Source organism: Podarcis melisellensis (assembly GCF_964234715.1).
Source record: "Podarcis melisellensis genome assembly, chromosome: 18".
Classification (NCBI taxonomy): Eukaryota; Metazoa; Chordata; class Lepidosauria; order Squamata; family Lacertidae; genus Podarcis; species Podarcis melisellensis.
In genome coordinates this window covers 652251-679855 of record NC_138536.1, presented here as the reverse complement: position 1 = coordinate 679855, position 27605 = coordinate 652251, and the positions used below count along the sequence as shown (strand labels likewise).

General features: G+C 51.1%; 1 protein-coding gene across 1 annotated transcript in view; it reads left to right on the top strand.

Annotated features, from left to right (window-relative positions):
- Positions 1 to 2894: 2894 nt before the first annotated feature.
- CPAMD8 (C3 and PZP like alpha-2-macroglobulin domain containing 8) overlaps positions 2895 to 27605 on the top strand; it is a 48375-nt gene continuing 23664 nt past the window's right edge. The window contains exons 1-21 of the mRNA XM_081895358.1: positions 2895 to 3135; positions 7412 to 7563; positions 7753 to 7775; positions 8681 to 8846; positions 10021 to 10073; positions 10741 to 10758; positions 11283 to 11337; positions 11695 to 11808; positions 13082 to 13166; positions 13289 to 13397; positions 15606 to 15833; positions 17217 to 17387; positions 17965 to 18093; positions 19287 to 19461; positions 20189 to 20361; positions 21007 to 21156; positions 21299 to 21457; positions 23150 to 23292; positions 24069 to 24131; positions 24884 to 25115; positions 25923 to 26076. Of these exons, the coding sequence (XP_081751484.1) occupies positions 3038 to 3135; positions 7412 to 7563; positions 7753 to 7775; positions 8681 to 8846; positions 10021 to 10073; positions 10741 to 10758; positions 11283 to 11337; positions 11695 to 11808; positions 13082 to 13166; positions 13289 to 13397; positions 15606 to 15833; positions 17217 to 17387; positions 17965 to 18093; positions 19287 to 19461; positions 20189 to 20361; positions 21007 to 21156; positions 21299 to 21457; positions 23150 to 23292; positions 24069 to 24131; positions 24884 to 25115; positions 25923 to 26076 (2650 nt within the window). The 5' untranslated portion in view covers positions 2895 to 3037. The remainder of the gene's footprint in view (positions 3136 to 7411; positions 7564 to 7752; positions 7776 to 8680; positions 8847 to 10020; positions 10074 to 10740; positions 10759 to 11282; positions 11338 to 11694; positions 11809 to 13081; positions 13167 to 13288; positions 13398 to 15605; positions 15834 to 17216; positions 17388 to 17964; positions 18094 to 19286; positions 19462 to 20188; positions 20362 to 21006; positions 21157 to 21298; positions 21458 to 23149; positions 23293 to 24068; positions 24132 to 24883; positions 25116 to 25922; positions 26077 to 27605) is intronic.

Here is a 27605-nt window from a genome sequence, read left to right as displayed (position 1 = left end):
GTTTCTCCCCTGAAAATAGGGACGTCCTCTTCCATCCCCTCCAACATTTCTCCCCTGAAAATAGGGATGTCCCATTCCATCCCCTCCAACGTTTCTCCCCTGAAAAGAGGGACGTCCTCTTCCATCCCCTCCAACGTTTCTCCCCTGAAAATAGGGACGTCCTATTCCATCCCCTCCAACGTTTCTCCCCTGAAAATAGGGACGTCCTATGGGAAAGTGGGACGTTCCAGTATCAAGTCAAGAACTGGGACGTCTTCTGTAAAACCGGGTCTGTCGCTGGGAAATAGAGGAGCCTACACAATACAAAACACTGTTGCTGAATATAGGTTTTATCTTATTTATTTTTTACCTTATATTTTGGAAATGTACATCCGGGTTTTTTCCCTCTTTCATTTTTTGGGGGCCCCCTAACAGAGTGGGGCCCGAAGCTAGAGCTTGTTTAGCTTATACATAAATCTGGCACTGGTCTGAGGAGAGTCCGGAGGCCGCACTGAGAATCTGGAGGGCCAAATTTGGCCCCCAATATCCTTCGCCCTAGGCATGGGCCCTCTCAGCTGACCTTATCGTGAGTTTATGCCCTGAGAAAGAGGCATATCGGAGACCCCTCTACCCCAGAGGCATATCGGAGACCCCTCTACCCCTTTGCTTTAGGCAAGACTACAGTAATTCCCCACCCAAGAAATCCATCGTTTGTGCCAAATCTGGAAAACGCCGCGGAAAGGGATTTATATTTCCCCGTTTGAACAAAGCCTGGCTCCAATTTTGTCCACGTGTTTTGCTAATATCGAAACCCTAGAGAGGGGGGTGGGAAAACCGAGAGGCGGAGTGGAGCCCCTCCAAAAAATCCTGACTGCATGAGTCAAGTGTCCTTCCCCCCACCCCAGTCAGGGTCTCCCCACGCCCAGTTCCAGCTTTGAGGAGTTCCCTTTCCCCCAGAAACTGGGGGTGGAAGCCAGCCAAGACTTTGAGGGGGGGTGTCCTTTGGGAATCCCCCTCCTGGGCCTGAGCTAATGGTTGGTATTCCAAATTATAAAAGGCGTGTATTTATGACCCCCTCATTCCTTGACCCACCCAGCGAGGAGGAGGAGGAGGGGAAGGGGTCCAAGATATCCCTCTCTGGGACGCATCCTGGCAACAGGCCTGGCAGTGGAGCCTGGAGCCGGCAGAGGTTCTCCGCGCCGGCTCTCTTCAACTCCCAGCCAAAGCTTGCCTCTTCCTCTGGCGGTCCGCAGGACTCGAACCCGCAGCGACTCTCTCCCCTCTGGGTGTTCAGAAGCAGGGCCCTGTCCCTGACTGGCAGGGAGGGAGAACATAGTTTGCAGCCAAGGAGAGCCATGGATTTGCCAGGTCCTCTTTCAGAGACAGCCGGGTCAGTGGAATCCTGGGGGCGGGAGTTCCACAGGTTAACGCAACGCTGAGTGAAGTGTAGAATGGCAAAATTGTAGAAATGGAAGGGCTGGCCAAAATAATTTTCAAGGAGGGGGCTAGGGTCCCCCAGTATTCCACCGCCTTCTCGTAGCTGCGTTGGGTGGAACCCGGCAGCTATGGACCCCAGTGGTCATCTAGTCCAGCCCCCTTGCAACGCAGGAATCCCAGCTAAAGCATCCATGACAGATGGCCATCTCACCTTAAAAACCTCCAAGGAGAGGCCACCACGTTCCATCCCAAACAGTGCTGACTGCCAGAAAGTTCTTTCTGATGTTGAGTCGGGATCTCCTTCCTCGGAACTGGGAGCCACGGGTTTGAGTCCTGCCCTCCAGGAGAAAACAAGCTTGTTCCCTCTTCCACGTGCTCTTGAGATATCGGAAGATGGCTCTCCTATCTCCCCTCAACCTCCTCTTTCCCAAGCTAAACATCCCCAGCTCCTTCAACCGTTCCTCATCAGGCTTGGTTTCCAGAACCTAAGGACTAGAAACCTGCGTTGTTTTCGCAAAGCTTTAGCTAAGCGGCGGAACAGGAGCTTCTCGCATGCGATATATATCAGGCCATTGGTTTTAATCTGGTATATATGGATACATCAATGTATATCTTGATCAGTGTCCATAAAAATAGCCGTATTTCTTTTAATCTGGTAGGTATTGATCCTTATCAGTATCAATAAGTATCGATAAAAGCAGGCATGCTTCTTTAATTCTGCAATCACAAAGAAAAGATACTTTGCATTGGGTATGAACGTTTGTTTATCTTTTGATAACAATCAATTAAAGCAATTTGTTTCCATCTGGTATATATGGATACATCAATGTAGATATTGATGAGTGCCCACAAAAATAGCCGTATTTCTTTTAATCTGGTATGTACCTATCCTCATTAATGTCGGTAACTACAGTGGTACTTCGGTTCCAGAAGTCCGTTCCAAAACCAAAGCGTTCCAAAACCAAGGCGCACTGCTTTCCCATAGAAAGGAATGCAAAGTGGCTTAATCCGTTCCAGACTTTTAAAAACAACCCCTAAAACAGCAACTTAACGTGGATTTTACTATCTAGCGAGACCATCGATCCATCAAACGAGAGCGAGAAACAATGTGCCGTACTATAAAATAAATCATTTCTGTATCAATAAAAACAGGCCATGAAAAGATGCTGGGAGCTGGGTAGCAGCTTCCCACTACGAACTTTTGGGAAGCATCGATAAGAAGAGATCTTGCAAAAAAAAAGTGTTTCCCAAAGTTGGAGCGGCGCAGCTTCGGAGAATCTCGATTTTTACGCGCGGCGCTTTTGCGCGCGGAAGGAAGGAAGGAAAGAAAGAAGGAATCTCGTGGGAGAGGAGGGGAAGAAGCAGAAGACCCCCGACCCTGCTGAGCGGCGGGGACCCCCGGGGGTCTGCCGCGCCCCTCCCCGCGGCCTCGCGCGCCTCCCCGGAACAAAGGGAGCGCGCGTGGGAGGCGGAGCGCGGAGGCGGAGGCATCGGCGGGCCGCCCCGGGCCGAGGCGGGGCTGGAGGCGGCCGGGCAGCGGCGGAGGCGCAGGCCGGGGCAGAGGCGCTGCTGGCCGGCTCGGGCGTCGGCGGCCTCCCGAGGGAACAAAGGGCGCCCGGCCATGCCTCCTCCGGCCCGACGCCCGGGACGCGCGCCCTGGACGCTGCTGCTGCCGCTCTGCAGCCTCTGCGGGATCTGCACCCCGAGCCCGGACAGGAGGTGAGGGAAGCGGCGACCGAGACACCGAGGGGGTCCCCCAGGCGCCCCGGCCCCGGGCTCCGGAGGGCGCGCAGAGGGCACAGGGGTTCCTGAGCGCGTGCAGAGTGATCTCTCGCTCGCCTCCGGGAACCCTGGAGCAGGCAGAGGGGGAAGAGCCAAGGGAAGTGTTCCAGAGCATGTGCAGAAAGCCCAGGGGTTCCTCTCGCTTGCCTCCGGGAAGCCCTAGCTGCAAGAAGCCAGGGGAGGGCTCCCGAGCGCGTGCAGAGTGCACAGGGGTTCCTGAGCGCGTGCAGAGTGACCTCTCGCTCGCCTCCGGGAAGCCCTCGCTGCAAGAAGCAAGGAGAGCCCTCCCGAGCGTGTGCAGAGAGCCCAGGGGCTCTTGAGCATGGGCAGAGTGAACACTCGCTCGCCTCCGGGAAACCCTCGCTGCAAGAAGCAAGGAGAGCGCTCCCGAGCGCGTGCAGAGTGCATAGGGGTTCCTGAGTGCGTGCAGAGTGACTTCTTGCTCGCCTCCGGGAACCCTGGAGCAGGCAGAGGGGGAAGAGCCAAGGGGAGTGTTCCAGAGCATGTGCAGAAAGCCTGAGCGCGTGCAGAGAGATCTCTTCCTCTGCTCTGCAAATTCTTCAGAGGGATGAACAGAGGGGGGAGTTCTGGGGCATGTGCAGAGAGCCTTCTTCCTTGCCTCTGGGAGGCTGCAGAGAGGAACGAGCCCAGGGTTTGTTCCTGAGCATGGGCAGAGAGCTCTCTTCCTCATCTCCAAAACCCAAAGGGGCCGATTGTGGTTGTCAGCCGAGAGGAACACCTTCCTGTCTCAGGTACTGGGTGGAATTTGGCCGCATCCTGCCGACCCATGGAAGGGATGGGGTTCCAGGAAATGTCCCCCCAGGCCAAACTGCACCCTGGCCAGCCCCACAGACCCCCTAACTTCCATGCACAACATTGCACCATTTTGGGGGGTGCCGTATAATTTTGACTCCCACTTTACGTCCCCAACACCCTTCCTTTGCCCTAAGGGGGCGTGGGAAAGGTCAGGGACCCCCCCCCCATTTCCGAACTGGTCCATTAGGACAGAACAGCTCTCCTCTCGCCCCCAATCTGACGGCCGGTTTCTGGGCCTCCCCAGCTGGGAGTTTCTGAGCTGCTGTTTTCGCACTCGGGTCCCCGCTGCCAGGCTTTCCTCTGAGACAACCGTTACAGCAGGGCTGAAGGAGCTCCCTTTGGCCTCATCCATCCTAAATGGATTCCTAAATGGAGCCTCCAGAGACAGAGCCAGTCTATCTCAGAGGAGAGGAAGGCTTAATCCTCAGGGCTAGTTCTGACGCGTGGCTTTAAAAAGGCCAATTCACAGCGGACAAGGCTGCCCATGGCTATTACGCTCTGGTGTCCCAGAATCGTAGATTTGGAAAGGGACCCCCAGGGGTCATCCAGCCCAACCCCTTCCACAGGCTCAAGTGCCCATGACTGATGGCCTTCCAACCTCTGCTTGGGCGTCCGCCACCTCCCATCCCACATCTCTTGTCCGTCAGAAAGTTCTTCCTAGTGTTGAGTCGGAATCACCTTGCTTGTCGCTGGGAGCTGTGGGTTCAAGTCCTGCCCTGCAGGAGGAAACAAGCTCTGTCTTCCATGTGAGATATCTGAAGGTGGCTCTCCCATCTCCTCGCAGCCTCTCCTCTTCCCCTGGCTAAACATCCCCAGCTCCTTCGACCGTTCCTCATCAGGCTTCCAGACCCTTGACCATCTTGGTCTCCCTCCTCTGCCCACCTTCCAGCTTCTCAACATCCGTCTTAAATTGTGGTGCCCAGAACTGGACACACAGGATTCCAGGTGGGGTCTGTCCGCAGCAGAATACCTTGGCGTTAATGACTCTCCTTCCTTGAAGGTTTTTAAGCGGAGGTCGGACGGTCCTCTGTCCGCATTGCAGGGGGCTGGACTGGATAGCCGCTGGGGAATCCCCTTTCCAACTCTAAAATCCCATGATAGTCTAACCTGTGCATAAACGTCGTGCAAGCAAAGCAAGACAAATACTCTGTAATACTCAAAATAGTCCGGCATGAAAAGCCCCAAAGACGGCTCCATGGGTGATTCTGAGTCAACTCCCTGGGACAGTTTATTGTTGGACATTGTTTCTAAATTTAGTGTTGTATGTTGTTTTAATTATCTGTTTAAGCATATTTGCACAGCAGTTTTTAACGTGGTGGGTGTCCTCTATTTAAGAGGCTTCTACTCTTCAGCCTCTTATAGTTGTTTTATCTGCGAGTCTTTTAGTTCTTATGCTCTTACAGTTGTTTTAACTGTGTGTCTTTGATGGTTTTTAGCTCTCATCTGTTTTAATTATTAGTTTCTTATCCATCCATTATCTGTGTTTAATCTTGTCTTTTATTCGGATGTTTTATGCCTGTTTCCTTGTCCTCATTTGCCCTAAGAATTATCGGTCAAAAATCCCAACTGCTATTTTATCTATATGCTTTTCTTAATCCTGGTCTGTGACCGTAATAAACTTCATTCATACTCCGTAATAAACCGGCCATCCAGGGAACAAGTCCTAAAGTTACAAAACTGGAAATCTCCCATAAGCTGGACAAAACCAGCCAGGGATAGATCAGCCGGTCAAGAGTGAGGCTCTTAGGGTTGTGAGTTCGAGTCTCGCGTCGGGCGGAAGACCCTTACGTTGCAAATATCTCCTCGTTTTTTGCCCTCTCGCTACACCGGTCCAGAAAAGGCGGTCGAGGTTTTGCAGATTTGAGCTTCTCATTGCTGGTTTCTTGATCTGGGCCGGTCCTGAGCGCTGCCTGTCGCCCAGGAGATCTCTTGCAATGAGATCTCCATGGCGATGGATCCCGCTGAGGGGGACGGAGTGTGCAATGTTTGGAATTTGGAGGGGCGGAGGGAAAAAGGCTGCCTTCGCTCCTCCCGGGGCGCCTGTTAACCTCCGGCGAAAGAGACCCGGCCGGCGAAGCTGAATTATGTTTCCAAAAGCATGTGACGTGAAGAGCTGTCTTGCACGAAGAAGGCCCATTGGGGATGGGATGGGCTGAGCAGCGGGGAGAGGGGCTGCGGAGGAGAATCACGACGGAGTCCAGAGAATTTGAATCGCATGTGTGCACCGTACAATGTGCCGCCGGCACCTTAGCGGTGGGTTTGGACTAAAAGATGCAGCACAAAAGGGGAAGGCAGCGAGGCGGGAGGAGGAAAGATGAGCGCGCTGGCAAAGGGGGAATAGTTAACTTTGGGGGTCTTCCCTGGGCTGGCGGGCTTTCTTCTGTTCCCATGCATTCTGCCCCACTGATGACACAAATGCAATAAGGGTTAAGGCAGGACCACCGTCTACATGCCATTCCGCTTTTTTAAGTTGTTCCCACCTGGAGGGGCTGGGAAGAGGGAACAGGGCTTTGTGAGTGGGGAGAATCGGTGGCAGAGAGAGTTCAGAATCGGAAGCAGGAGAGGAAGGAGGCCAAGAGGCAGAGAGGGGTTTCTTCCCCCTCCTGCGGCAAGAATCTCCCTTCCCTACTGGTCTCCCAGGACCAAGAGAGGCAAGAAAAGGGCGCAGGAGAGGTGGGCTAGCTGGCAGGCGCAGTCTCCGATTGCTTGGGGAAAGCACCGCAGAGAAGGGGAGGCAAGGAACTCCAGTCTGTGCTGGTCATTTTCTAGTGAAAGCCCTAAACATCCTTGGCCCAGTAGGCCTGAAGGAGTGTCTCTACCCTGGACATCAGGGTCCCTCTCCCAAGGACCTTCTGGTGGTTCCCTCATCGCAAGAAGTGAGGTTACAGGGAACCAGGCAGAGGGCCTTCTCAGTGGTAGCGCCCGCCCTGTGGAACGCCCTCCCACCAGATGTCAAGGAAATAAACAACTATCTGACTTTTAGAAGACATCCGAAGGCAACCCTGTTTAGGGAAGCTTTTAATGTTGAATATTGTATTGTATTTTAATATTCTGTTGGAAGCCGCCCAGAGTGGCTGGGGAAACCCAGCCAGATGGGAAAGGACCCCTGACCATTAGGTCCAGTCGTGGCCAACTCTGGGGTTGCAGCGCTCATCTCGCTTTACTGGCCGAGGGAGCCGGCATACAGCTTCCGGATCATGTGGCCAGACTTTCTGATCGGCAAGCCCTAGGCTCTGTGGTTTAACCCACAGCACCACCTGCATCCCAATAATTATTATTATATGGCAGCGGGGATGGAACACGGGGCCTTCTGCCTGTCAAGCAGCTGTCCTGCCGCAGAGCCTTTCTTCCAGAGCTGCCCCCTCTCACTTCCTTCCTCTCTCCCTCTTTTCCCCAGGGGCTACTTGGTGGCCGTGCCCTCGGTCTTCCGGGCAGGGGTGGTAGAAACCATCAGCGTGGTCATCTTCAACCCGGCCAAGGAGACGACGGTTCAGATTCAGCTGACGGTCAAAGGAGAGACGGTGGCGCGAGGGCACGGAACGGTTTTGGGTAGGCCCCCGTTTACGTACGTGCAAAGGGCGCCCGGCCGTGGCTGGTGGCAGCCCCACACCCCTGCATTGCCCGGGGAAGTGGTGTCTGTGTGTGTTGAATATCGTAGTTAAATCTGGCGCGTTTGCACGATATGGTTCGGCTTTCTGAATCTTGCATTTTCTCTCTCTTTTTCCGGCGTTTGTGTAGGCAAAGGAACCATCAAGCTCAAGGTGAGTACAAACCAGGGTGGATTTAAAAATAAACTTTTTAAAAAAAAAATCCGGTTTTTTAAAAATGTAAATCGGATTAAAAAAAATAATTAAATTGGATTTTTAAAAATAAAATGCTTTCAGAGGAAATGCCTTTCTAAAGATTTTCTGTTTCAGTTACATTGTAGCCCAAAAGCTGTTCATCAGGAAATGATTTGTTTCAAGTTTATTATGAGTGCTAAAACTCAGCCTAAGTTTTTTTTAATTAACTGCAACAGTTAACAAACATGGATACATATGCTATAATGTTGTTGTTTTTTTCAGTTAAATAGTTACTAAGGAAATGACTGTTTTTCTCCTTCCAATAAAGTACAGCAGAAAAGTTGTCCAAAAATAAACAGTTAACTCAGGAAACCTCATCATAATTTCACAATTATCTGTCTATGTGTTTCTAAGAGTAGAACCAAATCTGTCATTTTTGATATAACTGCAAAAACTACTTATTATTCCAAAAACAAAGCCTTCATCTGGCTGTCAATATTAAGATTATACCAGCAAGAATGAGTCTTTCTGTAAAAAAAATGATTTAAATGAAGTCTTACTGACTAGTGATTTAAATTGATTTGATTTCGATCAAATCCACCCTGATGCAAATTGGTGGGCAGAAAGAGGTCTTATAATCCCTGCATTCTTTGCTCCTGTTTTAAAGCCATTTAAAGCTGGTGGATTCCAGTGGCAGCAGGTTCCGCAGGCTAGCCATGCACTTACTTTTTTTTCTGGCGTTACACCAGGGAGGGAGAAAGCACATCTGATTTTATAAACTCCTGGCCTTCTCTCTGTCCTGGGCGCTCCAGCTGAGATCCACGATTCTAAGCTTCGTCGGCGCCGGGCGCAGTGCTATAACTCCCTTTTGCCTTCCCGACCAGGTGCCCCCGGGGCTACGGGGCCAGGCGCACCTCAAGGTTTGGGGCAACCGGCACTTGGCAGAAGAGGGCTACATTTTCCACAACCACACCACGGTCACCATCGACAGCAAAGGCGCCTCCGTCTTCATCCAGACCGACAAACCCGTCTACAAGCCGAAACAGAAAGGTGGGCGCTTATTCTTTAATGTGGGAATGTTCCGGGTGGCAGGAGAGGATATATTGTTTATTTATATCCTTCTTATCTTGCGCTGGCAAGTTCCTTTACATAGCAGAGTTAGATTCCCCTTTTACATGCACGGCAGATAGCTGGTCGCAGGCTCGTGTGAGCCTCTCACTATTATACAATTCAATCTGTCTCAGATTGACTTGTACGTTCCTGGTAAGTTCCCTTCAATCCCTAATAACAATAATAATTTATTATTTGCACCCTGCTCATCTGGCTGGGCTTCCCCAGCCACTCTGGGCGGCTTCCAACAAAGATTAAAAATACATTAGAATGCCACACATTAAAAACTTCTTAAAAGAATAAAGATGCCACAATCTTATTCAAAGTCAATAAAGGAAGTTTACTCACATCAGTTTACAGTTGGATCCCTGAAGGCAGACTTACTTACAAATATGTACATGTGGATCTGCCCCGTATGAGGGAGTAATCCCAGTGACTCTGCTGGGAGAGCAGTCCTAGCTAAAAGCTGGTCAAACAAAGAAGGAAGTCAAAAAGAGGGAAGGGTGATGCGTGACTCGTCCTTTTGTTACCTGGACAGGTGAGGCCACGCCCACCTTCTATCCCATGCAAAAGGAAGGATGCTCCAGCCAGGAGGAACAGGAGGTTTCGACCGGCTGGACCAAACATTCCCCCGCATGTCTCCTCTAGCATCGCAAGGAATGTTGTACTTGACTGCCTCTCATGGATCACGTCCCACATTTCGCACTCGTGCCTTGCGGCCGCTTGAGCTGGATGACTCTGGGCGCCCCCCGCTGGCTCTCCAATTCCACAATTCTGCAATGCTCCTTTCCTTCTCTCCCTGGCTCTCTCTATTTCTTTTAAAATTCAGTTTTGCGTTATACAATTAAATTCAAACGTGGACCACCCTGAAGCCTTAGACTTCGCTCCATGGTTTCCATTATGAACAGCCTTTTATCTGCTACATCTTATCATTTCTCCGTTTTGCTTAAATCCATCCTTTTTTCTTTTCCACCCTAATATTTAATACGTTGCAAGTGTCCCTAAAACCCTGCCAAAGTTTTTAGCCGTTTACAGTGTAGCTTGTAGATTTTCCCACATTCTTAATTAAATTTTCTCTGGTTTCTCGTTTCCTTTTCTCCTTCTCTGTTTCTAGTGCTGATCAACCTGTTCACCATCAACCCGGACTTGCGGCCCGTCGATGAGAAGGTGAGGAAGGGGCTGTAATAATATATATTTATCCTGGGCTCGTTTCCCTCTGGGGTCTTCGAGGAGAAGGACCTGGCCAGGCTGGAGGCCTGCGGAACTCCCTGCCACTTGAGGCCACCGCCAACTTTTATGGCTTTGAAAAAAGGACTGGGCAAATTCACGACGGAGGAGAGGCTCTTCCTACGCTCCCAGGGCAAAAGGGAAGTAGCTCGGCGGCTGGAGCAGCTGCTGGGCATGCGAAAGGTTTTGGCTTGGGGGGGGTATTTCCCGGTTGGAAATCCTGCAGGGCCACTGCTGCCAGTCAGTGTAGGCTGCCCTGAGCTAGACTGTTCAAGGGGACTAAGCGGTGTCCTAAATTCCTATTTAATTCATCCCTCTTTTTGTTGAAAACCATGAGGACTATAATCTTACGTTGTTCTTAATGGCTCAGTGGTAGGACACCTGCTGGGCATGCAGAAGGCCCCATTTAAGTCAGCCCCTTTTTAAAAAGCAATGAGGTCTAGCCTCTTACTTTGTTTTTAATGGCTCTCCGTCCGAACGCCTGGGAAGCTGCTGCCGGTCCGTGCAGGCATTACTAGCTGACCCAAGAACTAAATAAAAGCTTCATTCTGTTAAGTTTTGTGCAGGATTCCAAGCGAGTAACTCGTCCCTCTTTTCCCCCTTCCAGGTTGAAGCCTACATTGTGGTGAGTACCTGCTTGGTTCTCAAACTGAATCCGTTCTAGAAGTCTGTTCCAAAACCAAAGCGTTCCAAAGCCAAGGCACGCTTTCCCATAGAAAGCAATGCGAAACGGATTAATCCGCCGCAGACTTTTAAAAACGACCCCTAAAACAGCCATTTAACATGAATTTTACTCTCTAACGAGACCATTGATTCGTAAAATGAAAGCAAGAATCAATGCACTGTAGTATAAAATAAACAAGACGGTATTGTAGATGATAAAAAATGAAAATTAATTTCCCCCCTTACCTGCGCACATGACGGTCATTGTTTGGAGGGGGGGCTTTTATCCATTTCCGCAATCAATCCATCAGTCGCTGAACTGGGTTCCACCCAGTCACAAAAACAAATGAATCGAAAAAGCCTCAAAAACAAGAAGGCAAAATAAAGAGCAAAAACAAAAGTGCCAAATACTGTATTATTATTATTAATAATAATAATAATATCTTAAAGACTAAAATGAAATTGAATGAAATTGTCTCCCCGCAGGATCCTCGTGGGTCTCGGATGATAGAATGGAACAACCTAAAGCCAGTTTGTTGCGGTGAGTCTGGAGGGAGCAGCAATGGGGTACCCGTCTCCCCGAAAAGGAGAAAAGAGAAAGAAATAGGGGCCAACTCTCTTTTCTCCCCCTCTTTTGCCGGAAGCGACCCAGCGCCTTTTCGGCCAAACTTTGCTGACCATCCCCTTTTCCCTGCCGCAGTAAGCACGCCAACCAACTCTATCACGACTTTCCAGATCTAATAAATCTGTATTTTTAAAAATTTTATCCATTCCCGGATCCAGCAAATACAAGAGGCTTCATCATATAATTTCAAATCTGGGCAAGGAGAAGCCTCCTCTATCTTTAGCATCTGTTAATAACGTATATTTTATTCTCGGCTTCTCACCCCGGCCGCAGGCGTCCTCAACGTCAGCTTTCCTCTGTCTGACCAGCCTGTCTTCGGAGAGTGGGTCATTTTTGCCGCATTGCAAGGCCAGGTGTACAACAAGACCTTCGAAGTCCAGAAGTATGGTGAGATTTTGGCACAGCGGCTGGTGGAATCGCTGGGGGGGGGGCAGAGCCTTCTTTCCTTATTTTATATATATCGCTTTTACTAATTCTCCAATCTTTCGAAGCATCGATCGGCTTTTATTATTATTATTATTATAATCGTGCAAAGTTTATTTTGTCTGCCACCAAATATCACCGGAACAGTTTCCGGATAACCAATCTTCATTAGCCAATCTTGATCGATTCTTCATCAGCCAGGCTTGTGATAATTAATACAAGAAGGGTGGCGGTTTCGTTTCTTAACAAGCTGAAATTACAATATACACACGATGAAAGCCGCGTCTGTATAAAATAAAATGCATAATACAATATATATAACTAAAATACACACCCAAACTTACATGTAAGCAGATATGAACGCTGTAGAAAATATACTCTGGGTCTGTGTTGACGTGATACTGTGGTCACTGGTGCTGGTAACCAATTGTAAAGAACATAATATACTTTCATAATATAATTTCAGCCACAGGTGAAATTAATATACTGTAAGGGAAATTAAATTATTATTATTATTATTATTATTATTATTATTATTTTATTTATACCCTGCCCTCCCCAGCCAAGGCCGGGCTCAGAGCGGCTTACAAGCAATAATAAAAACAAGATGAATGATTACAACTTAGAAACAAAAATAAAATACAACATTAAAATAATGGAACATTAAAATATTAAAATGTAGCCTCATCGCAGGAGGAGAAGGACAAAATTAAAGACACGGCACAACATTAACTGCAAGAATGCCAGATGGAAACAGTCCCCCATTCAGTCAGTGGATCATGGCAGATCATGCAATTAAATAAAACAAGGAAAATCTAACCCATTCCCATCCATATTATTTGATATTTCAGTATTTATAGCAGAACTTGTCTATTCTAATAGGAGTTCTGGTTTCTCAATATGATTTTGCAAATATCCTTTAAACAGCTTCCAGTCCTTGTCTATCTTCTCTTTTGAGATCCTTCCGACTTCTCCCATTGTAATACTCCAAGAATTTGGCAAGCCGCTCTGTTTTGGTCGGTATAATACCACTTTTCCAGTTTTTAGAAGTGGAAAATCTAACCCATAACTCAATCCCCACGGATGAACAGAGTTGAACGAGGGAAAAGGCTGCTTCGATCTCATTGGGGAGGGGGTCTCAAGAGGCCGGCCTGGCAGACGCCCCCCCTTGGGCCTGACCCCCTTTGCAGAGGGGCTTTCGGGTCAACCTCTCCCCCACCCTCCTCTCCCCCACCAGTTTTACCCAAATTCGAGGTGCGCATCGACCCGCCGCGCTATATCCGGGACCTCGGCACATGTGAGAAAGCGACCGTCCACGCCAGGTAAGGATGGGGTCGGGGGGACAGTGTATATGCAAGGACCTTGGCCGGCCATGGGGGGCAGAGGGTCCGGAGGCGAGGGCCGGATTGGGGCCCCCTCTCTGAAGCCGCTCCTTTTCCCCCAGGTACACTTTTGGGAAGCCGGTCGCCGGCAGGCTGGCCGTCAACATGACGGTCAACGGAGTCGGCTACTACAAGCATGAGTCCGGCCACCCGGTCCTCAAAACCTTGGAGGTGAGCGGTCAAGGGGTTGATGGACAGCGGCTTGAGGAACAGTGGCTAGAACCTTTCCCGGCCATTTTTTTACAAGTATTATAATTATAATTCTGTGCGGAATACAGTGGTACCTCGGGTTAAGTACTTAATTCATTCCGGAGGTCTGTTCTTAACCTGAAACTGTTCTTAACCCAGTGTTTCCCAACCGGTGTTCCGCGGCACACTAGTGTGCCGTGAGACCTTGCCTGGTGTGCCGCGAGTCGGGCGGCGAGAGGCGGGGCGGCGGCGGCGAGGATCCGCGTCGAGCCGGGGGTGGCTCCGCGGTGGTGGTGCCGAGGTTTCTCTCTCCATTCTCCCCTCACACACACACACAGGAAATAACACAGGATCAGCTGACAGGACCCGGCCAATGGGGCGGCGGCGGGGCAGCGCGCGCAAAAGGGAGGAGCGCGAGACAGCGGACGAGGAGGAGGCCGGCATGTCCGGGCAGCAGCAGCAACAACAGCAGCAGCAACTCCCTGCGACGGCTCCTCAAGCCCCGGGCAACCCTACTCCCTCACCGGCCTCGGCCGCCCTCCTGCTCCACCCGCCGCCGCCTCCCCTGCTGCCGCCGGCCACCTCGGCCCCGCCGCCGCCCCCTCCTCCGCCCGCTATCGCCGCCACCACCACAACAGCCGCCGCCGCCTCAGTTGGGCCCATGCCTGCTGGGAGCGGCGGCGGCAGCAGCAGCAGCAGCGCCCCGGCGCCCTTCCTTCACGGCGGCGACCCGGCCCTCCTGGTTCGGGAGGCGGGCGCGAGAGCCCCACCCCTCGGCGCTCGCCAGCTCCGCGCGCGTCCTTGCCTGGGCGAAGGTGCTTCTTGGACGGGAGGCTGCGGCGACCAAAGACCCCGGCGGCTGTCAGGAGGAAGTGGAGGAGGAGCGGGAGGCTGACCCCGAACTCGTGGGAGGAGGCGAGAGAGAGAAGGCGCTTGGGCAGCCACCCCAAGCCGGCGCACGCGGGCGCCCCTTTGGAGCTGCCCACCTGAGCGCACGGGACAGGAGCGGCGATTTGATTCGCGCCAGGCCACGCTTGCTGCGGAGGGAGGAGGAGAGCGGCGCCTTCCAGCCTCGTCTCGCTTCGTGACAGCGCCGACCGAGCCTGAGAGGGAGCAGATCCGAGGGGGATCTCCCCCACCCAGCCACCCCCTCGCCGCCCGCCCTGCTCCTGTCGTGGCAGCTGACGAGCCGACTCGCCCTGACCTGCGGGGTCCCCCACGCCGCCTCCGCTCACGGCGGCGACCCGGCCCTGAACGAGCAGGAGAAGGAGCTCAAGCGGCGCCTCAAGCGGCTCTACCCGGCCATGGACGAGCAGGAGAAGGAGCTCAAGCGGCGCCTCAAGCGGCTCTACCCGGCCATGGACGAGCAGGAGGAGGAGTTGGAGGAGTCCCTCAGTCCCTCGCTTTGCTGCCTCCTCCCCCCCCCCAAAGCTTGGAGGTTCCCCGGCAAGGGGGAGGGGAAAAAATTGAAACTTACACTTTCGTGCGTCCCTCCCGGCGTGACGCTGCGCGCTGACGTCACGGGGCTGTAATGGTGGTGTGCCTCGAGATTTTTTTCATCAATCAAGTGTGCCTTTGCCCAAAAAAGGTTGGGAAACACTGTCTTAACCTGAAGCACCACTTTAGCTAATGGGGCCTCCCGCTGCTGCCGGGCCGCCAGAGCACGATTTCTGTTCTCATCCTGAAGCAAAGTTCTTAACCTGAAGCACTATTTCTGGGTTAGCGGAGTCTGTAACCTGAAGTGTATGTAACCTGAAGCGTATGTAACCGGAGGTACCACTGTATTTTTCATTTTCTTCTCTTCGTTCTCCTGCTGCGATCCAGAGCTCTCGGCGTCGCCGCTTTCGATTCCTGCACACAAAGGGAATTTTCAAATGTGTCACAACTAAGGCAAAGGGAAATCTAGCCTTCTGCAGTAATAATAATAATAATAATAATAATAATAATAATAATATATTTATTTATTTATTTATTTATTTATTTATTTATGCCCTGTCCATCTGGCTGGGTTTCCCATTAGCGCCAGGCAGATACCCCAAATTCCCTTCTGGGATCTCATGACGGCACCAACTTTGACTTCTGGCAGCCGCCCCGGGACGAGAGCTAGGGAATGGCCCCTGCGGACCCCGGAGAGGCGCTGCTGCCGGCCAGTGCGGGCGACCCTGACCCCGCGCTCCCTCCCTCCCTCAGATCGACGGCTCTGCGGATTTCGACGTGTGTGTGAGTGACATGATGCCGGCCGACGTCCCTGAGCACTTTCGCGGAACCGTGAGCATCTGGGCAACTGTCACAGGGGCCGACGGCAGCCGCCAGGTCACCTTCGACGACTCCACCCCCGTCCAGAAGCAGCTGGTTGACATCAAGTACAGCAGGGGGACCCTGAAACACTTCAAGCCAGGCCTGCCGTACAGGGCGAAGGTGAGCGCTGTGGGACGCGGGTGGCGCTGTGGGTTAAAACACAGAGCCTAGGACTTGCCGATCAGAAGGTCGGCGGTTTGAATCCCCGCAATGATGGGGTGAGCTCCCGTTGCTTGGTCCCTGCTCCTGCCAACCTGGCAGTTTGAAAGGACGTCAAAGTGCAAGTAGATAAATAGGTACCACTCCAGCGGGAAGGTAAACGGCGTTTCCGTGCGCTGCTCTGGTTCGCCAGAAGTGGCTTAGTCCTGCTGGCCACATGACCCGGAAGCTGTACGCCGGCTCCCTCGGCCAATAAAGCGAGATGAGCGCCGCAACCCCAGAGTCAGCCGCAACTGGACCTAATGGTCAGGGGTCCCTTTACGTTAGGACATCAAGAATGAATGAATGAATCTTTATTTGCATCAGCTGTTGGCCAGGGTAATAAAGCAAGAATACGATATACCAGGCATAAGCAAACACGGCCCTCCAGATGTTTTGGGACTACAAATCCCATCATCCCTAGCTAACAGGACCAGTGGTCAGGAATGATGGGAATTGGAGTCCCAGAACATCTGGAGGGCCGAGTTTGCCTCTGCCTGCAGTAGTACCTGGGTTCTCAAACTGGCCGTTCCAAAACCAGAGCGTTCCCAAACCAAGGCGCACTTTCCCATAGAGAGTCATGCAAAACGGATTTTATGCTTGTAAAAACAACTCCTAAAACAGCCACGTGTCATGAATTTTACTATCTAGCGAGGCCATTGATGCATAAAATGAAAGCAGTTATCAATGTGCTGTACTGTAAAATAAATAAGGCAGTATTGTAGGTAATAAAAATAAAAATTATTATTTTTTCTGACATGCACTGATTACAGTCATCATTTGGATAGGGGTTTTTTAGCCATTTCTGCAGCCACACAATCAATCAATCAGTAGCTGAACTGGGTTCCACACAGTCACAAAAACAAATGAACCCCCAAAGCCTCCAAAACGCAAAATAAAGAGCAAAAGCAATCCGTTCCAGAAGTCTGTTTGACTTCTGAAATGTTCGGAAACCAAGGTGCGGCTTCAGATTGGCGCAGGCGCCCCAGAAACAACAGCTGTGTCGGACGTCCAGCTTCTGAAAATTGTTCAAAAACCGGAACATTAATTTTGGGTTTTTGGCATTTGGGAACCAAGGCGTTTGAGAACCAAGGTCCCACTGTATTCCTAAAACCCATGCCTCCTCTCCGATCAGCTGCTTCGCTAAACAACCTGCATGTTCTTAGTTTCCTGTTTTGCGGTAATTTAAATTTTTTTTTAATTTTCCACTTTGGGGCTGGGGGCATCCCTCCCCAGGCCCCTCCCCACATGCCGCAGTTGCTGGATCCGTCTCCCCCTGCCTCTCCTTTTCTCCGCCCCCCCCAGGTGGAGGTCACGTACCCAGATGGGAGCCCGGCGGACGGCGTGAGGGTCCGGGTCAAGGCTGAGCTCACCCCCAAGGACAACATCTACACCAGCGAGTTGGTGTCGCGCGGCGGATCGGTGGAGTTCGAAATCCCCTCCATTCCCTCGGCTGCCCAGTACGTCTGGCTGGAGGTGGGTGACAGCCCCGGACAGGGCTGGGGGGCTCAGGAGACCCCCACCGAAGGACCGGGGGGCCGGCGGAAAAGGCAGAGCGGGTGTCTCATATCTCTGGGGCAGGGGGCTGGATGCTCCCGGGGGGGGAATCCCTGCTTTAAAAAAAAAATACCGCATTTTCCCTAATAATAATAAAAATGTTATTTATACCCTGCCTTCCCCAGCCAAGACCAGGCTCAGGGCGGCTGACACCAGAATTAAAATACAACTGGAAAAAAAGATCAAAATACAACATTAAAATGCAGCCTCATTTCAGTTGAAACCCAAATCAAAAACTTTGGGGGGATGAAAACGCCAAATCTAGTCTTGTATAAGGCTCTATTTCCCCCCAGTTTTCTTAAGTTTAAAATTGGGGGTCTTCTTATACACGGAATGTTGCCATTATTTATTTCTTAATTTGGGGCTCAAAAATTATAGACGGAAAAATGTGGTATATTTGTCTCGGGGAGGGGGGGTCCCTTCTCTGGTTCTAAGAGGTGAGGGGGTGGGAATGGATCACAGCCTGACCTCCCTGCCTCCCTCTCCCTCCCCCCAGACCAAAGTCACGGCCCTGGGAGGGGCGTCTGCCGGGGACCAGTATCTCCCCAGTTTCCTCTCCATCAGTGGCTGGTTTTCCCCCAGCAAGTGCTACATCCAACTTCAGATGCCGGAACGGCCTTTCCAGGTGAGCCTCTCCCCGGTTGCCAAGGTTGGGGGGCTGGGGGGGTTGGTTGGTTTGGGACCCCCCTCATTGGCCCTCCTCCGTTTGGAACGACTCATCTCCTGGTGTGGGGGGCACTGTGGGTTAAACCCCAGAGCCTAGGCTTGCCGATCAGAAGGTCGGCGGTTCGAATCCCCGCGACGGACTGAGCTCCCGTTGCTCGGTCCCTGCTCCTGCCCACCTAGCAGTTCGAAAGCACACCAGTGCAAGTAGATAAATAGGTACCGCTCCGGCGGGAAGGTAAAGGGCGTTTCCGTGCGCTGCTCTGGTTCACCAGAAGCGGCTTAGTCCTGCTGGCCACATGACCCGGAAGCTGTACGCCGGCTCCCTCGGCCAGTAAAGAGAGATGAGCGCCACAACCCCAGAGTCAGCCACGACTGGACCTAATGCTCAGGGGTACCATTACATTAAAGGGGAATTGCCAGGAAACTTATTTTAGAGACTTAAACAAGCCTGGCAAAGACGTTATCCGCTGTGTACGTTTAAAAAGGGGAATGTTACTCTGCTCAATTGTAGAACTTGTTAACACAAGTCGGGAAGGATATAATTAAAGAATATATCCTCTCCTGCCTCCCTGAACATTCCCCACAGTCACGATATAAGCACGATTGCTTGGTAGCAAGTGTTATTTTCTTTTCATCTCTGGGCAGAAATCATTTGAGCAGCGTACATAAACAGACACAGATAAGTATGTGAGAAGTATGTCGCACCCTTTGCAACTGCCGCAAGGAAAATTGGAGCAAATTATATAGCCAAGATAGCCACCAACTGTAAAGGAGATGCATTTATTTGACCCCAAGCTATATTCTATCTTTATCACCAAACTCCGAATATAATTGCACATTGTATTAATTAACAGTATTTTTAAAAATATATTAGTGGCCATGTGGTGATTTTAGCCTATCAGTTTTATTGTTTAATGTCTTAACCCGTATATTAAGGTACTTTTATAGCTCTCTTTAGAGTAGCTAATGTCTTGCTAATATAAATGTTTTTTGTATTAATCCAGCATATTTTCTTTTAATTGTTGAATGGCTCTGTGTACATTGCCTTAGGCTATGTGCAATAAAACTGACTGACTGAAACAAGGTGTTTTTTGGGGCGTCTTTGGGGATCTCTGACCCCAATATCCCTCAAATCCCTTTCTCTCTCCCCAGGTGGGCGAGGAGGCGTCCGTCGTGCTGAAGTCCACCTGCCCCTGCAATTTCACCCTCTACTACGAGGTGGTTTCGCGGGGGAACATTGTCCTCTCCGGGGTGCAGCCCTCGGACGTCACCCGACAAAGGAGCAAGAGGGATGTTCCCGGGAGCGGAGGCGTCACCCACGTCCCAGGCATGGCTTTGTGGCAGGGCCGTCTTACCGATAGGCACAAGGGGTGCGGGGCACCTGGGCGCTGGGCTCTCAGGGGTGCCAGGCCAAGAGTCCGGGGCCCGAGAGTTGAGTCGGGGAAGAAGCATGAGTTCAGGTGCGACCGAGACGCCGAGGCAGCCGGCCGACTCCACCCTTCTGCTCGCCTGGGACTGGGCAAACTGGGGGCCCCGGGTGGATCTTTGCACCCTGACGCCACGTATCCTTAAGACAGCTCTGATTTGCAGTTCGGTATCGGGCAGGGGGCAGTTTCTGGCCGTGCCCCCTTCATAATTTTTATTAAGTTTTGCAAGCAGGTTGTGCCAGTTCAGTGCAGATGGCAAGCGCCCGGTTGTGTCTGGCTCAGAGGTGTCCAGGGGGCATCGGAGGGGCTTTGTGGGAAAGAGACGTCCCCGTGGGGGTCTCTCAGCCGGTGGCCCATCTCCTGGGTGCCCCTGTGAGCTGGGGGAATGCGTAGCATCGGGGGGTTGGTCTAGATGGCCCTCGGGGGCTCCCTTCCAAGTCTGTGGTTCCGCAAGCAGATGGTGAATTTCAATCTGGTGTGCTCTGAATTATTCTGCATCATAATGGGCCCCCCTAAGGTCTTGGGGGTCTAAGGGACCCGGTTTGTCCAGCGCCTTGCAAATCAACGCGTTTAATTTGATGGCATCATCTGGATACAACATTGCTGCCTTTCCATCCCTCCCCTCAGGCCCGACGGCCCCTCCTGTGCCCGAGATGAACACCTGCGTCACCTCGGTCCGCTTCTCCGTGACCCCCAAGATGGCCCCCCTGGGACGCCTCCTCGCCTACTACGTCCGGGAAGACGGGGAAGGGGTCACCGACAGCCTGCAGTTTGCTGTCAAGCCCTCCTTCGAGAACCAGGTAGCGGCCGTGGGTGGGGGTCTCGGGGTGGGTGGGGCTGCATCTCCTCCTCTTTCTCCTTCATCCTTTTCTCCTTCTCCTCCTTTCCTTCAACATCTCTTTCATTGCCTTCTCCTTCCCACCGTGTCCTCCTCCTCCTGTTCCTCCTCCATCATCTCCTCCATCATCCTTTTCTTCTTCTTCTCTTTCCTCATCTTCTCCTTCTCCTTCATCTCCTCCTCTTTCTTCTCTTTCTTTTCCTTCTTTATCATCTCCTTCACAAGCTTCTCCTTCTTCTCCTTTCCTTCAACATCTCCTCCTCCTCCTGTTTCTCCTTCATCTCTTCCTCTTTCTTCTCCCTCTTCTCCTTTGTCATCTTCTCCCTCTCCACCATCTTCTCCTTCTTTCTCCTTCATCCTTTTCTTCCTTTCTGCTTCATCATCTCCTTCTTCTCTTTCATCATCTCCTTCTCTTTGTCCATCTTCTCCTTCATGAGCTTTCTCCTCCTTTTCCTCCTTCTCCTTTCCTTCAACATCTCCTCTTTCAATGCCTTCTCCTTCCCCACCACCTCCTCCTCCTCCTTCTTCTTTGTTTCCTTCTTCTGCTTTCCTTCAACATCTCCTCCTCCATCACCTTCTCCATCATCATCTTCTTCTCCTCCTCCAGGTTTCCGTGGCCTTTTCCACCAACGAGACCCGGCCGGGAGACACGCTGACCCTCAAGGTGTCCGCAGCCAAGGGGAGCTGCGTCTGCCTGGCCGCGGTGGACAAGAGCGTCCACCTCCTCAAGCCGGGCTTCCAGCTGACCACGGACCAGGTGAGTGCTGGTCCTCCATGTGTCCAAAGAGACGTCGGGTGACACTTTAAGAGTTGGCACTGAGAAGGGCTGTCTCCCCGTGGCAGAGACCTTGCTTGGCCCCAACTTCAACCCTCAACGGCCGTTCTGTCTCCTGCCGCAGATCTTCCAGGAGATGGCGGACTATGACGTGTCGGACGCCTTTGGCGCTGCCAAGGAAGACGGGCACTTCTGGTGGGCAGGGATGTCTTCCCGCCGGCGCCGTTCCTCCATCTTTCCCTGGCACTGGGACATCACCAAGGATGCCCGCTTCGCGTTCACGGTGAGGGGTGGTCTTCCTGCGTGTTTGCTTGCTAAACTAATCGGGGAAAGTCGTAGGTTTACGTACAAAAATGCACAGAAACTTCATTCGTGCCGGCCGGCAGCCATAGCAATAAAACAGAAATGGAACATACAGTGGTCCCTTGGTTCTCAGACTTAATCCGTTCAGAAATTTCTGTTCCAAAACCAAAGCGTTCCAAAAGCGAGGTGCGCTGCTTTCCCATAGAAAGTCATGCAAAATGGATGAATCCGTTCCAGACTTTTAAAAGCAACCCCTAAAATTTAGCATGGATTTTACTATCTAACAAGACCATCGATCCATAAAACGAAAGCAATAATCAATGTACTCTATTATAAGATGAATAAGGCAGAATTGTAGATGTTAAAAATTACAATTAATTTTGTTTCTTACCTGCGCTGATGACAGTCGTTTGGATGCGGGGCTTTTATCCATTTTCGCAGTCACACAATCAATCAATCAATCAGTAGTCGAACTGGGTTCCGCACGGTCACAGAAACAAATGAACAGAAAAAGCCTCAAAAATACAAAATAAAGAGGAAAAACAAAAGGGCCAAACTTACTCCATTCCAGAAGTCTGAAATGTTCAGAAACCGAAGCGCAGGTTCTGATTGGCGCAGGCGCCCCAGAAACAATAGCCGACAGCCGCGTCGGACGTTCGGCTTTCGGAAAACGTTCAAAAACCGGAACACTTCCTTCTGGGTTTCTGGCGTTTGGGAACCAAGGTCCCACTGTATATCTATATATTTCCATGGCGGTTCCTTGGTGCTCTGCCAAATGGGCCTTCCCGGGAGGAGACTTTGGGGGAAGAGGGAGAACGTCCGCCTTGCAGGCACAAGATCCCACCTTTGATCCATCCAAGGCTTCGATTTAAACCAACCTAAGAAGGACCATGTGGGATGCAGGTGGCGCTGTGGGTTAAACCACAGAGCCTAGGACTTGCCGATCAGAAGATCAGCGGTTCGAATCCCCGCAATGATGGGGTGAGCTCCCGTTGCTCGGTCCCTGCTCCTGCCAACCTAGCAGTTCAAAAGCACGTCAAAGTGCAAGTAGAGAAATAGGTACCGCTCCGGCGGGAAGGTAAACGCCGTTTCCGTGCGCTGCTCTGGTTCGCCAGAAGCGGTTTAGTCCTGCTGGCCACATGACCCAGAAGCTGTACGCCGGCTCCCTCGGTCAATAAAGCGAGATGAGCGCCACAACCCCAGAGTCGTCCGCAACTGGACTTAACGGTCAGGGGTCCCTTTACCTTTAGTCTAGTTGTGGTCTAAACCACAGCCTCCTGTGCTTGCCAATCAGGAGGTCGGTGTTTCGAATCCCCGCAATGACAGGGTGAGCTCCCGTTGCTCGGTCCCTGCTCCTGCCCACCTAGCAGTTTGAAAGCACGTCAAAGTGCAAGTAGAGAAATAGGTACCACTCCGGTGGGAAGGTAAACGGTGTTTCCGTGCGCTGCTCTGGTTCGCCAGAAGCGGCTTCGTCCTGCTGGCCACATGACCCGGAAGCTGTACGCCGGCTCCCTCGGCCAGTAAAGCGAGATGAGCGCCGCAACCCCAGAGTTGGTCACTATTGGACCTAATGGTCAGGGGTGCCTTTACCTTTACCTATAAGAAGAACCGTGGACCCTCTCTCTCTCTCTCTTTCTCTCACTTGTGTCGTTTGCGGTTTGCTGCCGCCCAGGAAACAGGCCTGGTGGTCATGACGGACGTGGTCAGCCTCCACCACCGGCAGCACGGAGGGATGTACACGGACGAGGCCGTCCCAGCTTTCCAGCCCCACACGGGGACCCTCGTCGCCTTGGCCCCCTCCCGGGTGGTGCCCAGGTAAGCGGAACTGTGGGCTTGGAGGAAATGTCCAAACGTACCTGTATTTTTCGCTCCATACGACACACCTGACCATAAGACGCACCTGGTTTTTAGAGGAGGAAAACAAGAAAAAAATACATTCTGAACGAAACAGTGGATGTAGGATTTTTGTGGTTCATGCTGTGGCCACAGATGTGTGAGTTTGGAGTAGCCCAATGCAAAAATCCTGAGGATCCATGTAGATCCATGCTTTGTAACCACGTTTTTGCGACATTGCGGCCCCTCGAAACAGTGAGTGCATGGTTTTTTGGGGTGCAGGCTATAGCCATGGACATGCTGTGTGATCTGATGGTGAATTTGGGGTGACCCAATGCAAAAATCCTGAGGATCCATGGGCTTTTACCTCCTTCTCCCAGGCAGCCTCCTTTATCTCTAGCGTCCCTTATCTCCCTCCCGATTGCTTGCCGATCAGCTGCTTCCTTTCAATGCCCCCTTCCCTTTTGTTTGCCTTAGTGTCTTTTCCTTAGCTGGAGCAGTTTTTCGCTCCTCCTTTTCTTCTAATTTCTCTCCTCATTGCTTTAGATGGTCCAGCCGGTGATGGTTTGGGGAGCTGGCTGAGAGCTGCTGGTTTGAACTCCCAGAATCGTGGAGATGGAAGGGAACCCCATCTCCTCAGGGTGGCGGGTTAGCTGTGCCCATCTGACCCCGCAAAAGTCCTTCAAACTCACGGTGCGTTTTGCCCCCTGCCTGCCCTCCCGAACCTTCAACCCTCCTGTCTCTCTTTCCACTCACAGAGCAGATAAGAAGAAAAGGACCTTTTTCCCCGAGACGTGGCTGTGGCGCTGCTTCAACGTCAGGTATGTTTTCGGGGTTGGGCACCACGCTGGCAGACAGCGGGCTCCATCTCCGGAGGGTCTTCTGGCGGTTCCCTCCCTGCGAGAAGTGAGGTTACAGGGAACCAGGCAGAGGGCCTTCTTGGTGGTGGCCCCTGCCCTGTTGGAACGCCCTCCCACCAGATGTCAAGGAGATAAAGAACTATCTGGCTTTTAGGAGACATCTGAAGGCAGCTCTGTTTAGGGAAGTTTTTAACATTTGAAGTTCTATTGTGTTTTTAATATTCTCAGAGTGGCCAGACGGGCGACGTAGAATTATTATTGTTGTTGTTGTTGTTGTTGTTGTAATAATTTTTATAAGTTTTCAATACAAATATACATATAATACCATATCAAAAATTTATCACAAATTTTCTCTTTTGGACTTCCTTCAGCTTATCTGCCAATCATCCGTAATTAATTTTTAGTTACGCATTTCCTAAATTTAATACTGCCTTTTAATATACCCTCCCGATCTTATTTTCTTTTTTACAATGCTCCTCAAACTTTCCCAGAGCTTCTTGAAATCCCACCAGCGTTGTTTGCTCATCACATATATTTTTCAGATACTCTACAAATTCCCCCCAGTCCTCGATGAACTTATGGTCTCGTTGGTAGCTAATCTTCCCAGTTAATTTGTCCAGTTCTGCATAAAATAAAATTATTATTTTTTATCATTGTTCCCACGACTCCTTCCTCGCCCCCCGGCCGTCTTCTCCCTCTCCCTCTCGACGCAGCGATGTTTCCGGGGAAGCCCAGCTGCGGGTGGAAACGCCCGGCTCCATCACCACGTGGCTGGCGGAGGCCGTGGGCATCTCGGAGGAGAAGGGTCTTGGCCTGGCGCCCCAAGCCCAGCTGAAGACCTTCAAGCCCTTCTTCGTGGAATTCTCCCTGCCCTACAGCGTCATCCGTGGGGAGCAAACCAAGGTCCCCCTGACCGTCCACAACTACCTGCCCGTCTGTGCGGAGGTGAGAAACCCCGGCGTCCTTCCCAGCCTGGAAGGGCAAGGAAGCAGGGAGGGTAGCGTGGCGTAATGGTTAGAGTTTTGGCCCAGGGTTCAAATCATGGGTAGGCAACTAGGAGCCGGATCGGGCCCAATCGCCTTCTCAATCTGGCCCATGGATGGTCCAGGAATCAGAGTGTTTTTTACATGAGTAGAATGTGTCCTTTTATTTAAAATGCATCTCTGGGTTATTTGTGGGGCATAGGAATTAGTTCATTTCCCCCAAAAAATATATAGTCCGGCCCCCGCAAGGTCTGAGGGACAGGGGACCGGCCCCCTGCTGAAAAAGGCTGCTGACCCCTGTATTAGAACCTCTCTGTCTTATCCGTATTGAACTTCAGTTCAGGGAAGCAAGTCTGGGGAACTGCCTGCCACTAGAACATAGGTAGGCAAACTTAGTCCCGGGGGCCGGATCTGGCCCAATCGTCTTCTCAATCCGGCCCTTTTATTTAAAATGCATCTCTGGGTTATTTGTTGGGCATAGGAATTCATTCATTTCCCCCCCCCCCAAAAAAAAAAACCTTATGCCTGGAAGAGATTGTGCCCTTCTGAATTTGCTTGCGAGGAATACCACCCGGAAATCTTTGAACAGAGCAAGGTTTGGGGATTTTAATGCGTTGTCCACAAAGCTCCTCCTGGAAGAGCCCGGGGCACTTTCCTGCCTTGCCAGGGCGGGTTGGTCTAGATGTCCTTTGGGGGTCCCTCTGCGATTCCCGAAGCGCAGAAGCTGCAGCCAGGCCGACAGATCCCTGCTGCCCTCATTTCTGCGCAGGTCCACGTCAAGATCTCGGTGCCCAAAGGGACCAAGTTTGTCGGCCACCCCGGGAAGCATCTCCTGACCCGGAAGAAGTGTGTCGCCCCCGGGAAAGCCAAGCCGACGTCCGTCGTCCTGGCCTTCGCAGAACTGGGACAGAGCAACATCACAGGTGCCGTTAAAATAATATATCGGGATATATATGAGGGTTTATACAGTGGTACCGTGGGTTAAGTACTCAATTCGTTCCAGAGGTCCGTTCTTAACCTGAAACTGTTCTTAACCTGAAGCACCTCTTTAGCTAATGGGGCCTCCTGTTGCCACCGCGCGATTTCTGTTCTCATTCTGCTCTGGTCAGACCTCACCTGGAGTACTGTGTCCAGTTCTGGGCACCACAGTTCAAGGAGGACACTGACAAACTGGAACGTGTCCAGAGGAGGGCAACCAAAATGGTCAAAGGCCAGGAAACGATGCCTTATGAGGAACGGCTAAGGGAGCTGGGCATGTTTAGCCTGGAGAAGAGGAGGTTAAGGGGTGATATCATAGCCATGTTCAAATATATAAAAGGATGTCACATAGAGGAGAGAGAAAGGTTGTTTTCTGCTGCTCCAGAGAAGCGGACACGGAGCAATGGATCCAAACTACAAGAAAGAAGATTCCACCTAAACGTTAGGAAGAACTTCCTGGCAGTAAGAGCTGTTTGACAGTGGAATTTGCTGCCAAGGAGTGTGGTGGAGTCTCCTTCTTTGGAGGTCTTGAAGCAGAGGCTTGACAACCATATGTCAGGAGTGCTCTGATGGTGTTTCCTGCTTGGCAGGGGGTTGGACTCCATGGCCCTTGGGGTCTCTTCCAACTCTATGATTCTATGATCCTGAAGCAAAGTTCTTAACCCAAGGTACTATTTCTGGCTTAGCGGAGTCTGTAACCTGAAGCGTCTGTAACCTGAAGCGTCCGTAACCCCAGGTACCACTGTAAAGGAAAACAGAAAGGTTATTGTCAAATGCCTTTGTTTTGTCCAAATGGGAACATCCAAGCTAAAGGCAAAACAGAGAATGAAAAGAGGAGGAAGGAAGGAAGGGAGAGCCAGAGAAAATGGAACAGGAAAATATTTAAAAATGAGAGAAAGAATGGTTAGGATGCTAAAGATCTTCCGATTCTTCGTCTGTCTGCTATATATAAGCAATATTCCCTTCACTCCTAATAATGCCACTTTCTATTAATACTTGTCTTCTTCTTTTAATTTTTATTTCTACTTTTTAGGTTTATACATTTCATTAACTTCGCAGTCATTTTAACATTTCCAAACTTGGAGTTCCTTCCCCCTCTTTCTGCGGCTCCTTAAATTCATTATTGAATCTCTTCTGCATATCCAAATTGATTTAATTTGCTCGTGTAATTATCTTCTTTAGATATATACACTTTTATAAAACGGCAGGTTGTTAACAATAACCCCGCCAATGTCTTTATCTGTTTGCAATTTATCTGGAAATATTCCATAAACCATTTCCAATCTTTTATAAAAAGATGATTTCTTATTCTTCCGGTAAATTTTGCCATTACTCCTTGCCTTCAATCCTCAAACCCAAATGCCAGCATTCCCATTTTCTTTCCCACGCCTAAAGTCTATGGGAGCTTTTCCCGTCATTTAACCGTGACTTTTCTCCGATTAAACGTGTCCGTTTTCACCATTTCTTGGCTCGG